This window comes from Schistocerca nitens, chromosome 5, assembly GCF_023898315.1.
Source record: "Schistocerca nitens isolate TAMUIC-IGC-003100 chromosome 5, iqSchNite1.1, whole genome shotgun sequence".
Lineage (NCBI taxonomy): Eukaryota > Metazoa > Arthropoda > Insecta > Orthoptera > Acrididae > Schistocerca > Schistocerca nitens.
The window spans coordinates 775915774-775930211 of NC_064618.1; the positions used below are offsets into that span (position 1 = coordinate 775915774).

The following is a 14438-nucleotide window of genomic DNA, read 5'->3' on the forward strand; positions in this document are numbered from 1 at the left end:
TGGGCCATGGAGCCTCCTTTTATTTTGGAGATTATAGCTGTTTCTCACTCACACTAACATATGTGTTTCTCATCTTGCAGTGGCACGGGAAGTAGAGTGGGGCCGTGCATCAGTATCCTCCTTAGTCAAGAATCATTATGAAATCAACATTTTTTTCACTTACTTTGTTACCCTCAATTTTGGTTCCTGACATGCATGAATATCTGGATACTAAAATCGATACCACTGACAGCCTCCACATATGAGATATCGTTCGATAGGATTCTGTTATATTTGCCAGTGAAAGCATCACGCATCACCATCTGGACATCAAGCGCGTCGCATTCAGCAGTCCTTTGTCTGTAGCCTCTTCAAATTCTGTTATAATGATTTCTTCATGTAAAATGCCCTTTACGCTTTCTTCTATGCCTCTATGCCTGTTTGTTTCATATAAATTTCATTTCCAGTCTTCCAATACCACGTTTTTCGCTGCCTGGATATTTTGTTCTCTGGTTACCGCTTTGGCTCATCCTTTAGACTGAGCACTGTTAACATACGTACTACCTAAAAAAATATTCCGCTGTTCAAACTAAAATTTCACACCAATAATTCCTACATATTGTAATGAAGATGTTCCCTAAATTTCTGTAGAATATATCTTGCTGCATTTTCAGAAACATACATAGACATTTTATTGTAAAGAAAAATAATCTTCAACTAAGATCTCGTTCGACTTAACAGTTGCAGTTTCCGTATATGAGTACTTCCTCTAAAATGTGAGTACGTAAAGCTATTATCTACTTTGGTCTCTAATGTTAATTAGACTTTCGAAAACTCTCTGGGAAGAAAACTTATGTTAGGCAAAAAGAAAAGTTCTTTCCTGATACTTAACGAAGCACACACTTTAAACTAGGGCAGAAGGAAGCTTGTGTCCTTTTCTTGCACCGGGATAAAGAGAAGACACTGTTAGTAATTCACTCCTAATAACTCCTTTCACAACGAGGATTTACTTAAAAATGCCTGAAAATGAAGTCATCTAAACAATCACAGTACAAAACTGTGAAACTGTGTACAACTCCCACTTATAGAATTTTAGTTAAAATGAGTGAATGTAAAATTACCTTTTAAAGGCTAGGATGTATCAGCGAGCATCGGCAAGCGTATTTTATGTTTGATGAACATTTGTATCATCCGACACTGTAGAATTGAGTGATACACCTTCTCCAGAAGCGAATCACAATTCAAGCGATTTCTTTTCCCATCGTTGCTACTGCAGGAAGCTCTGCAGAATAATTTTTCTGTTACATTCGGGGGATGAGATACGTAGTGATGAAGATATGAAGCTTGCTTGGGTAGTTCTGAAGGCAACAGCATTCCCCACAAAATCAAGAACTCGGGTTTGAGTACCGCTTTGACCCGGAGTTTAACGTCAAAAAGTTACGTTTGTGAATTTTCCTTACGTCGGGTAACATAGGGAACGCCTCGTAAATGGGACATGAACTACAGATCAGCACCATGAACAAAAATTTATTATCTGCTGGTTCATTTGACAGTGTATCCACAACAATCTTCCTTTTTAAATATGTCACTTTGCCCGAGGACGCAAATAGAGTTTACTCTCGAAACTGTACGAATCCGCTTTGGGCAGTCTCTTCTCCGAAAGTCGTGTTGCCTTAACTGAGTCCTCCCAAGATATGAGTTTAGGTATAAGGATAAATGCTGCTGCCAGTATTTAAGGCTCCTTTCCCACAGCGACACACTATCGAATTATGCACAGCATGTCACAGCTGGGTTCTTCGAACCATCTGTATATATAAATCTAGCGGGATACTATTTAGGGCCTATATAAGCTTTCAGTTAGGGTGTTTGCATAGATCTGGCTGTGGGAGAAAGGCATAGCTGTATTAATGTTCAGTTCAATTTTATTTAGGCATTTCATGACGAAACAACGGATTCTGTAAAGTGCCAGAGCTACTCTTTAATGGGAATAGGTAGTAACACACATCTGTAGGAAATGGAAATGGTTTGTTCAACCAAAAAAATTGTAAATAACACTTCTTGGTGAGGTCTTACATATTCGCTAGTAGTCCCTATTTCGTGATGTGGAATCGACTTACTAGACATTTTGCACTGATGCATTTTCTCCACAAATCAAAAGTCACTTCGTTTGCTTCCATCAGGAGGTCATTTCTCAAGGTTTGTTTCCCCAAACAGAACCTAATTGGTTTGTACTGATATTTGTTCTCTCTAGAGTGATGTTTGATGTCGAGTAGAAACCAATGCAGTCATGTTTTTTTATTTATATGTATGGCTCACGTGCAGTGTAAAAATACAGGTATATGACATTATTATATGTGTACAGCAATAACACGGAAAGACAAAACTACGTATAAAACTTTCTGAGTGTCAGTATCTAAGCTCCTAATCCGTGTTAGAGCTATATCATCAGCTTTCATGAGGTCGCTCCAATTCCGCTGGTAGGAACGCAAGGGGGATTCATCTGTAATGTGCTTGACTGGTTCGGAGCCCCACAGTTACACACCGGAGACTCTGTAGCATTGCATTTGTAGAATGAATCTGGGCATCGACCATGCCCGCTGCGAACTCTGTTCAATCTGACATAGAGTTTCCTGTGCCATCAGTATCGTAGCTATACTTTCAGGACCAATCAACCTCTTGAGGATTTTCGGTAAGTGGGGAGTTCTAGTCCAACGTGTCTCTCACTTCGAAGTTAGTGGCATCGAGCTGTACTGTTTGGCCGGCCGCGGTGGTCTTGCGGTTCTAGGCGCTGCAGTCCGGAACCGTGGGACTGCTACGGTCGCAGGTTCGAATCCTGCCTCGGGCATGGATGTGTGTGATGTCCTTAGGTTAGTTAGGTTTAAGTAGTTCTAAGTTCTAGGGGACTGATGACCTAAGATGTTAAGTCCCATAGTGCTCAGAGCCATTTTTGTTCTGTCTGGCCGGCCGCGGTGGTCTAGCGGTTCTAGGCGCTCAGTCCGGAGCCGCGCGACACTTACGGTCGCAGGTTCGAATCCTGCCTCGGGCATGGATGTGTGTGATGTCCTTAGGTTAGTTAGGTTTAAGTAGTTCTAATTTCTAGGGGACTTATGACCTCAGCAGTTGAGTCCCATAGTGCTCAGAGCCATTTGAACCCTTTTTTGTTCTGTTTGCCGTAAGGGTGGGCATCTTGAACGGAGTCTGTTTCGTCGTAGTCCTAGCATGTCTTCCTGTGTGGGTAATAATTGAATCTCAAGTAGCTTGCGGCATTTGCTAAGCAATGCCATGCTTCTACAGATTGTGGATGTATACATCTTGCCCAGCAGAGGATGTCAGAAAAAGGGTGTAGGTAGGATTATCCCAGTCATTAACTGCCTAGTGTGTTTCAACTGGACCTCGATCAAGTTTGGGTGGCAGCTGTTTAGCCACCTCGGGGCACAGCACTCGAACTGCAGAGAAGTCCACCGCAATGGATGATGTACGCAAGCTATCTGGTGAAGCTCCCCTTGTCATTCCACTCAAATTTTTGAATGATATTCTTTTTTTACCTTGGCAGCAGTATTTTCAAGATATTTTTATGTGAGAGGGTGCGGTGAATGGTGACACCAAAATATTTTGGGTGTTGTCTTTGACCCAAAAAAAAAAATCCGTGATGACTATGCTGAAACTTGTGTCACAGAAGGCGCACATCACTGTATCGTCAGCAGAGAAATAAAACTGAATTTTATTAGGAACTATCGTATAAGTAGGGCCTCCACAACTAAAATGATTAATCAACTGAAAGGAAAACTCTATTTAGGCTTCTGTCGATGGTTGCCTCAGTAGTGCTCTTCATTACACCCTGGAACACGCATTAAGCCATTTAGGTAACATTGGACAATAGATTTTCTAAGTAATTTTATGATAACGGCTCATGCCTTTTGTTATTAATTCACATGCCATGATTTTAATTTTTGAATTAAGAATTCTTAAGGTTCTTGTAAAGTTTTGTATATTGTTTGCTAAGCAGAGACACGTCTGAGGATGTACCCGCATGGTACGAAACCTATTGTACTAGTCTCTGAGTGACTACAATAGAACAGCTAAGGCGGCAAGTTGGAGTAACAATCTATTTTAGTAACAATTCAGTACCTCAGTATATTGCAATTTATAGATTGTTCCCTTCAGTACGCATTTTATTAATCAATGGCAGCCCGTCACTGACACTTTTACAAATAGTATTTGCAGGACCACTTGCTGACGACTGCGGCGACAGATGTGTCGGCAGATATTCGACTCGTCAGCTACTTGCTCACGCCTGCCGCCTGCGATCTGTTCGCAGACGCGCCCACGTGCAAGCCGAACCAGAGCCGCGTCATCGGAGTGGCCAAGAACGAGCGCGCCAACATCTCGTGCGAGGTGGAGGCGAACCCGGCGGACGTGTCCTTCCAGTGGGCCTTCAACAACTCTGCGGACAGCCAGGACGTGGCGCCGTCGCGCATCTCGCTGGCCGGCTCGGTCAGCTACGTCACGTACACGCCCGTCACGGAGCTTGACTATGGGACGCTGCTCTGCTGGGCTCGCAACCGTGTGGGCCGCCAGCGCTCGCCCTGCGTCTTCCACATCGTCGCCGCCGGTGAGTAGCCGGTTGCCCGCTGGTGCTGCCCGCACCTCTCCAGGCCACCTGGTGGGCAATACATAAAAAAAGAAAGTAACATGCGCATCTTGCGTCACTGCCAAGTAACACAGCTCGATGAAAATTGGACCAAACATTGAAAGAACTGCTAGGTTATAGTACACTACTGGCCATGAAAATTGCTACACCACGAATATGACGTGCTACAGACGCAAAATTTAACCGACCGAAAGGAGACGCTATGATATGAAAATGATTAGCTTTTCAGAGCATTCACGCAGGGTTGGCGCCGGTGGCGGCACCTATAATGTGCTGACATGAGAAAAGTTTCCAAACGCTTTCTCATAAACAAAGAGCACTTGACCGACGTTGCCGGGTGAAACGTTGTTGTGATGCCTCGTGTAAGGGGGAGAAATGCGTATCATAACGTTTCCGACTTTGATAATGATCGGATTGTAGCCTATCGAGACTGCGGTTTATCGTATCGCGACATTGCTGCTCGCGTTGGTCGAGATCCATTGACTGTTAGCTGAATATGGAGTCGGTGGGTTCAGCAGGGTAATACGGAACGCCGTGCTCGATTCTAATGGCCTCGTATCACTAGCAGTCGAGATGACAGGCATCTTATCCGCATGGCTGTCATGGATCGTGCAGCCTCGTCTCGATCCCTGACTCAACACATGGAGACGTTTGCAAGACAACAACGATCTGCACGAACAATTCGACGACGTTTGCAGCAGCATGGACTATCAGCTCGGAGACCATGGCTCCGGTTACCCTTGACGCTGCATCACAGACAGGAGCGCCTGCGATGGTGTACTCAACGACGAACCTGGGTGCACGAATGGCAAAATGTCATTTTTTTTTCGGATGAATCCAGGTTCTGTTTACGGCATCATGATGGTCGCATCCGTGTTTGTCGACATCGCGGTGAATGCACATTGGAATCGTGTATTCGTCATCGCCATACTGGCGTATCACCCGGCGTGATGGTATGGGTTGCCATTGGTTACTCGTCTCGATCACATTGACGGCACTTTGAACAGTGGACGTTACATTTCAGATGTGTTACGACCCGTGGCTCTACCCTTCATTCGATCCCTGCGAAACCCTACATTTCACAGGATAATGCACGACCGCATGTTGCAGGTCCTGTACGGGCCTTTATAGATACGGGAAATGTTCGATTGCTGCCTGGACAGCACATTCTCGAGATCTCTCACCAATTGAAAACGTCTGGTCATGGTGGCCTAGCTACTGGCTCGTCACAATACGCCAGTCTCTATTCTTGATTAACTGTGGTATCGTGTTGAAGTTGCATGGGCAGCTGTACCTGCACACACCGTCCAAGCTCTGTTTAATTCAATGCCCAGGCGTATCAAGGCCGTTATTACGGCCAGAGATGGTTGTTCTGGGTACTGATTTCTCAGGATCTATGCACACAAATTGCGTGAAAATGTAAACACTTGTCATTTCTAGTATAATATATCTGTCCAATGAATACCCGTTTATCATCTGCATTTCTTGTTGGTGTAGCAATTTTAATGGCCAGTAGCGTAAAAAAAAGCAGAATGAGAGGAACGGAAATGACGCTGTTATTGAAAGACAGCAATTACATGGAATTTTGAGAAGATAAGACCGTTGTAGCTGTAAGTCTTTCATATAAAGGCACGATCGTTTTCGCAGTATTTTTGCAGCAGCAGTTTCGATTGAGAAAAAAGGAACATAAATTGATTTTATTGGTTGCCAAGTAACATAGGTCGATGAAAATTGGACCGAAAATACACTGAAGAGCCAAAGAAATTGGTACACCTGCCTACTATGCTGCAGGGCCATCGCGAGCACGCAGAAGTGCCGCAACACGACGTGGCACGGGCTCGACTACTGTCTGAAGTAGTGCTGGAGGGAACTGACACAATGAATCCTGCAGAGCGGGCCATAAATTCGTAAGAGTAAGAAGGACTGGAGATCGCTTCACGTTGCAAGGCATCCCGGATATGCTCAATATTGTTCATAACTGTGGAAACTGGTTGCCAGTGTAGTTGTTTAAACTCAGAAAGGTGTTCCTGGAGCCACTCTGTAGCAATTCTGGACGTGGGGGTGTCACATTGTCGTGCTGGAATTGCCCAAGGACTTCGGAACGCGCAATGCTCATAAATAGATGCATGTGATCAGACAGGATGCTTACGTACGTGTCACCTATCCGAGTCATTTCTAGACGTATCAGGGGTCCCATATCACTCTAACTGCACTCGCCCCACACCATTACAGAGCCTCCACCAGTTTGAAGAGTCCCGTGCTGACAAGCAGGTTCCATGGATTCATGAGATTGTCTCCATATCCGTAGACTTTCATCCCCCGATACAAACTTATACGAGACTCGTCCGATCAGGAAAGAAGTTTCCAGTCATTAACAGTCTAATGTCAGTGTTGACGGCCCCAGGAGAGGCGTAAAGCTTTGTGTCGTGCAGTTATCAAGGGTACACGAGTGGGCCTTCGGCTCCGAAAGCCGCGTAGATGATGTTTCGTTGAATGCAAGCTGACATTTGTTGATGGCCCAACATTGAGATCTACAGCAATATGCGGAAGGGTAGCAGTTCTGTCACATCAAACGATTCTCTTCAGTCGTTGTTAGTCCCGTTCTTGCAGGGTCTTTTTCCGGCTGCAGCGATATCCGAGATATTCACGATACACTCGTGAAATGGTCGCACGGGATAATCGCCACTTTATCACTAACAAGAAGATGTGGTGTCGCATAGCACGTGCACTGACTATAAAACTACGTTCATACACACTTAAATCTTGATAACCTGCCACTGTAGCAGCAGTAACCGATCTAACAACTGCGCCAGACACTTGTTTTATGTAGGCGCTACCGACCGCAGCGCCGTGTTCTGCGTGTTTAATATCTCTGTATTAGAATACACATGCCTATACCCGTTTCTTTGGCGCTACATTGTAGAAATAACTTCTGCATTGTAGTGCAGATGATAACTGAAATAAAATACACAATGAGGGGAACAGAAATGACAATTTTATTGAAAGACAATAACTACACGAAATTCTGAAAAGATAAGATCGCTTTTGCTGCGAGTCTTTTATTTAGATGCACGATCGGTTTCGCAGAATTTTAGCAGCAGTACCAGGAGCACTAAAATTAAGTAATTTTTCGTCTGAGAAAAGAGGAACATACCGTGATTTTATTGGTTGGTTCGTTGATCTGGAGGGAGGGTCAAACAGCGAGGTCACCAGTCCCATCGGATTAGGGGAGGATGGGGAAGGAATTCGGCTGTGCCCTTTCAAGGGAACCATCCTGGCTTTTGCCTCAAGCGATTTAGTCAAATCATGGAAAACCTGAATCAGGATGACCGGACGCAGGTTTGAACCGTCGCCCTCCCGAATGCGAGTCCAGTGTGCTAAACAATGAGCCACCTCGCCCGGTTTGGTTTTTTCTGCATCTGGTGATGCAACTACAATGATGCGAAACCCGTTGTGCCATTAAAGAAATGAGTTAAAGTGGTGTTATCTTTACATTTTAGCAGCACGAGCAAGTGCCATAAAATTAAGTGATGTTGCGGTTGAGAAAAGAGAAACATGATTTAATTTTACTGCAACAGATGATGCAACTAAAATGATTACAGCTAAAGTTGTCTTATGTTTTTAGTATGATGTATCCAGGCTATGGCCACCCTGATTGCAAAGTCTGCTGCGTAATTACACTGAAATCACAGCGAATCATGACAGTTGCCCGGACGTTACAACAGGCAAGATATGCTTCTCAATAGGGCGTATAGTCATCAGGGCTGTCGATGCGAACTCTGAAATGCGCTCCAATGCTGGCCGCAAGGTTGCCTAGGAGATGTGGGAGACCGTTGCATTGCTGCACCATCGCGGTTCACAATAACTCGATGATGGTCGCTGGTGCATGTGGCCGTGCTGCAATACGTCGAACCACCGCTTCCACTCCCGATACGTGTTCGATGGGATTTAAATCGGAATAGCTGGTAGGCCAGTTTATTCACCAAATATCCTCTTGTGTTCCAAAACTTTGTCCTTCTTTGATAGACAGACCGGGATTACGTAATATTTTGAATAGAGAAGGCTATCAGTGATATGAAACATTAGTGTAAAATCACCAAATGAGTCAGTTATGAGAGGAAAACGTTGTGATTTGCTACACTGAATCGTGTAAAGGTGACACAATGAAAATCATGACAGTATATATATACTGAAAGACCTGAATCGAAACAAGGCCCCGGGAGTAGACAACATTCCATTAGAACTACTGATGACCTTGGGAGAGCCAGTCATGACAAAACTCTACCATCTGGTGAGCAAGACGTATGAGACAGGCGAAATTCCCACAGACTTCAAGAAGAATATAATAATTCCAATACCAAAGAAAGCAGGTGTTGAGAGATGTGAAAATTACCGAACTATCAGTTTAATAAGTCACAGCTGCAAAATACTAACGCGAATTCTTTACAGACGAATGGAAAAACTGGTAGAAGCGGACCTCGGGGAAGATCAGTTTGGATTCCGTAGAAATGTTGGAACACGTGAGGCAATACTAACCTTACGACCTATCTTCGAAGAAAGATTAAGAAAAGGCAAACCTACGTTTCTAGCATTTGTAGACTTAGAGAAAGCTTTTGACATTGTTAACTGGAATACTCTCTTTCAAATTCTGAAGGTGGCAGGGGTAAAATACAGGGAGCGAAAGGCTATTTACAATTTGTACAGAAACCAGATGGCAGTTATAAGAGTCGAGGGCCATGAAAGGGAAGCAGTGGTTGGGAAGGGAGTGAGACAGGGTTGTAGCCTCTCCCCGATGTTATTCAATCTGTATATTGAGCAAGGAGTAAAGGAAACAAAAGAAAAATTCGGAGTAGGTATTAAAATTCACGGAGAAGAAGTAAAAACTTTGAGGTTCGCCGATGACATTGTAATTCTGTCAGAGACAGCAAAGGACTTGGAAGAGCAGTTGAACGGAATGGACAGTGTCTTGAAAGGAGGATATAAGATGAACATCAACAAAAGCAAAACGAGGATAATGGAATATAGTCAAATTAAATCGGGTGATGCTGAGGGGATTAGATTAGGAAATGAGACACTTAAAGTAGTAAAGGAGTTTTGCTATTTGGGGAGCAAAATAACTGATGATCGTCGAAGTAGAGAGGATATCAAATGTAGACTGGCAATGGCAAGGAAAGCGTTTCTGAAGAAGAGAAATTTGTTAACATCGAGTATAGATTTAAGTGTCAGGAAGTCGTTTCTGAAAGTAGTTGTATGGAGTGTAGCCATGTATGGAAGTGAAACATGGACGATAAATAGTTTGGACAAGAAGAGAATAGAAGCTTTCGAAATGTGGTGCTATAGAAGAATGCTGAAGATAAGGTGGGTAGATCATGTAACTAATGAGGAGGTATTGGATTGGGGAGAAGAGAAGTTTGTGCCACAACTTGACTAGAAGAAGGGATCGGTTGGTAGGACATGTTTTGAGGCATCAAGGGATCACAAATTTAGCATTGGAGGGCAGCGTGGAGGGTAAAAATCGTAGAGGGAGACCAAGAGATGAATACACTAAGCAGATTCAGAAGGATGTAGGTTGCAGTAGGTACTGGGAGATGAAGAAGCTTGCACAGGATAGAGTAGCATGGAGAGCTGCATCAAACCAGTCTCAGGACTGAAGACCACAACAACAACAACAACAACAAATTTAAATATCAAGTAAATCATAATGGAGGTTGAAAATAGAGAGCATATTTAAGTTCGACGTCATAGAGTTGTTTAGCAGCAAAAAATACGTGGTACGTAAACCATATTTTCAAACATTGTATTATACAAGTTCAATACACGACACAAATATTTGATTAGGTAAGCTGAGTAGAAGAAAGATTGAGTCGACTGTACTGCGATATAAAGACTAGATTCGTGTTCTGTACGAGTGATCTTTGGCTGCTGACCTCATAAAACATGGTACTACACTCATACTCATAAATTAAGGATATGCTGATATATGGTGAAACAGCGCTCTGGTGGGTGGCTAGCAAGTTAAAATCACATCGGAGTATGAACATGCGGTGCATTTGACCTGCGGTCGTCGCACGGTGGCTCTGGCAGCAGTCCGCATACGCAGAGCTGTGTTGGTGCATGTCAGAGTATGGTGCAGCGAGTTAGTTGCTAATGGTGACTGTGTGTTGAAAACGGCTCAAAAAACACATACTGATGAGGCTATGAGGGGTAGAATACTAGGGCAACTGGAGGCTGGTCAAACACAACAGATAGTTGCCCTCCGCCACACACCGTTGGGTGGCTTGCGGAGTATGAATGTAGATGTAGATAGTAGCACGGGCCATCCGTGTGCCACAAAGTGTGATCTCAAGATTATGGCAACGATTCCAACAGACAGGAAACGTCTCCAGGAGCTACAGTACGGGACGTCCACAGTGTACAACAACACAAGAGGACCGATATCTCACCATCAGTGCCCGCAGATGGCCATGGAGTACTGCAGGTAGCCTTGCTTGGGACCTTACCGCAGCCACTGGAACAGTTGTCTCCAGACGACTGAACAGACATGGTTTATTCGCCCGGAGACCTGCAAGGTGCATTCCACTGACCCCTGGTCACAGGAGAGCCCGTAAAGCCTGGTGTCAAGAACACAATACATGGTCATTGGAACATTGGTCCCAGGTTATGTTCACGGACGAGTCCAGGTATAGTCTGAACAGTGATTCTCGCCGGGTTTTCATCTCTCGTGAACCAGGAACCAGATACCAATCCCTTAATGTCCTTGAAAGGGACCTCTATAGAGTTCGTAGTTTGATGGTGTGGGGTGGGTTTATGATTGGTGCATGTACACCCCTGCATGTCTTTGACAGAGGAACTGTAACAGGTCAGGTGTATAAGGACGTTACTTCGCACCAGTATCTCCGCCTTTTCAGGGGTGCAGTTTGCCCCACCTTCCTCCTGATGGATCATAACCCACGGCCCCACCGAGCTGCTATCGTGGAGGAGTGCCTTGAAACAGAATATATCAAGTGAATGTAGTGGCCTGCCTGTTCTGCAGACCTAAATCCCATCGAGCACGTCTGGGTTTCTCTCGGTCGACATAGCTCTGCATGTCTTCGAACGCCTAGGACACTTCTGGAGCTCCGACAGGCACTGGTGCAAGAAAGGAAGGCTATACTCAAACAGCTGCTCGGCCACCTGATCCAGAGTATGCCAACCCGTTGTGCGGCCTGTATACGTGTGCGTGGTGATCATATACCAAAGTGATGTGAGGGTACATGCGCAGGAAACAGTGGCGTTTTGTAGCACATATCTTTCGCGACTATTTTCTCAACTTATCATCAATACCGTGGACTTACAGGTCAGCGCTAGTTTTGTGTAGTGACACGTTGTGTCGCACCACATTTTGCAATTGTCGTTAATTTATGTGCATGAGTGTAGTAACAGAACGTGGAGCATAATCCCATACGCGGCATTCATAGCAACTTGGCTACGTAAGTCAGTTGAAATGTAATGTCAAGATGTAAGCCCATCACGAATGGGTAACGAAATAACTTTGCGTACAAGCAATGTCTGCTGATAACCCACATATCGTAAGCTACCTCACCAAGCAGTAGAACACATCGACCTGCTGCATTCAACCCAATACGTCCCACCTGCACGCCGACCAGCAGGTGACAGCCTTATTAAAACCTCCAACCAGCGTTCCTCGATCGGCGGGTAGCGGTGTGATTGACTACCTGACCTGGAAACCAGCGACTTTCCGTAAACTTCAAAGACTATACAAGATACCAAACTGTCTACATTCGGTTACTGACACAGAATACCACCATTGCATGACTTTAGCAAAACCCGGTCGCGATTTAAATACCATAACTGAAAGAGGAAGTGGCAGTTTCGCCGGCAACTTTGAACGCTTACAGGCATAGTAGTCTCATAATAGGAAGGCTCGAGAAACCAGTTGATTTTATTGTTAATTTCATGCTGATAACATACAAATAATTGTGGAGTAAAATGTACAAAAATGTCATTTTCATAGTTTGTAATTCCTCGACAAAGCCAGTGGCGTAAGATGGTGGGAGGATATTCCAAAATCTCGCACAGCGCTCGTGAGCTGTAGCTTACACGAGGACCATCAGATCTGACTGACTACCACTGAATTTGATGCTTCTTAGGTATGTTGTAGATGGACGTGTCCGCAGCACCTAACTAGCTGTTTTGATGCGGTGGCCACTAATTCAAGACAAAATCGATGTAGAAGTTTTATGCGTTCCCTCCTGTACCTGTAATTTTAACCATGTCTCGACCGAGCGTGCGTAGTGCAATGGCTGAAGTTCACAGCCACGATGTTGGCGGTAAGGATTCAAATCCCGCCTGTTTACTTTTGGCTTTTCAGTGTCATCCTACAAAAATCATTAAGTAGTATATGTCATGCGAAATTAGTGAAAAGTAATTTTTGTCCCAGAAATTTCAGTAATAAAACATACTTCAAATGTGTATTTCGTTTTTCACGCAATCGATTACAGAATAGTGTTACTCGCCATCGCTTGGTGCGCTAGGACAGAATTCGAAATGGAATTTGTAGTACATGCCGCCGAAATATGAGTTCTTAAAGCACCACGCACATTCTATGAAACTTAATGCCTTGCAGCACACGGATTTTTCAGAACCGATAATGGAAAACAGTTCGTTTGAATTGAAAAGGTGCAATGAAACGATGCAGAATTAAAAAATGTATTTATATGGAGTCTCCCTTCGCAGCGATTTCTACATTAGTGGTCATAGCATATCGAGAAGATTTGGAATTTTTTCTTGATAATTTTAACCGTCTGTAGAAATACAATGACACGGTTGGCAAAGTGAAATCCATTTGGGTAGGATGATTTTTACTGTACAGGTGCATGCTTTTCTTTCATGTGCAAAGATTTGACAATAAAGTTTAGGATCCGTCTGCCCTCCCCACGAATAATGTAAATGAATTTTTCTTGTCCCACGCACGGAAGAATGACACATTTTAAAAACTCGAGGTACAGCAACTTTGTGAACTTCCCTGAGTTCGCGCAGGTTACAGTTACATTTTTAATTTATTAATCAATTCTTCAACTCTTTTTCGATAAAATTTCCCTAATAATTGTGGCATACACAAGAAAGCGTAATGGAATGCCTTACTTACGCAATTATGTACACTGTGCAACGAAGAAACGACTAACCTTGTTCAAATCAGTTTACTCTCCCCTATTGGCAAAGAATCTTTCGTACGTCGACCGTTACTGGAAGCACTTTTCGTCGCTAGTACTAGAGATCAGAAGCAGGGACGAGTACTCTCGTCTGTACCAGGAATCCTTCAGTTACTGTTACTACAGGGTGGTTGCAACTTAACTTTCGGTACCTGAGATGATCACGATGAAAAAGCAAATGACCGTAGGACAAAGAAACTTTGTGAAAGCATTTTTATGGACATGCAGAAGAACAGTGACGAATAAATCACTGAAAGAAACGCATTCTAATTTCCATATTAGAGGGTACCATTCGTTGATTGCTTACCATATTAACGTTCCAGCATACAAACATTGCTGAATGTGAAGACCATCTGCATCCACAAATACCTCGAACCGCACAACAGTTTCCATCTCGCTGTTGCTAGCAGCACTTTTGGAACGAAGGACCATGGAATGTTCGCCGGCCGCTGTCGTCGAGCAGTTCTAGGCGCTTCAGTCGGGAACCGTGCTGTTACTACGGTCGCAGTTTCGAATCCTGCCTCCGGCATGGATGTGTGAGATGTCCTTACGTTATTTAGGTTTAAGTAGTTCTAGGCCTAAGGGACTGAAGACCT

General features: G+C 44.0%; 1 protein-coding gene across 1 annotated transcript in view; it reads left to right on the top strand.

Moving 5' to 3' along the window:
• Positions 1-14438, top strand: part of LOC126259570 (nephrin-like) — a 1073586-nt gene that overhangs the window by 952761 nt on the left and 106387 nt on the right. Inside the window, exon 10 of the mRNA XM_049956477.1 lies at positions 4298-4591. Within this exon, the coding sequence (XP_049812434.1) occupies positions 4298-4591 (294 nt within the window). The remainder of the gene's footprint in view (positions 1-4297; positions 4592-14438) is intronic.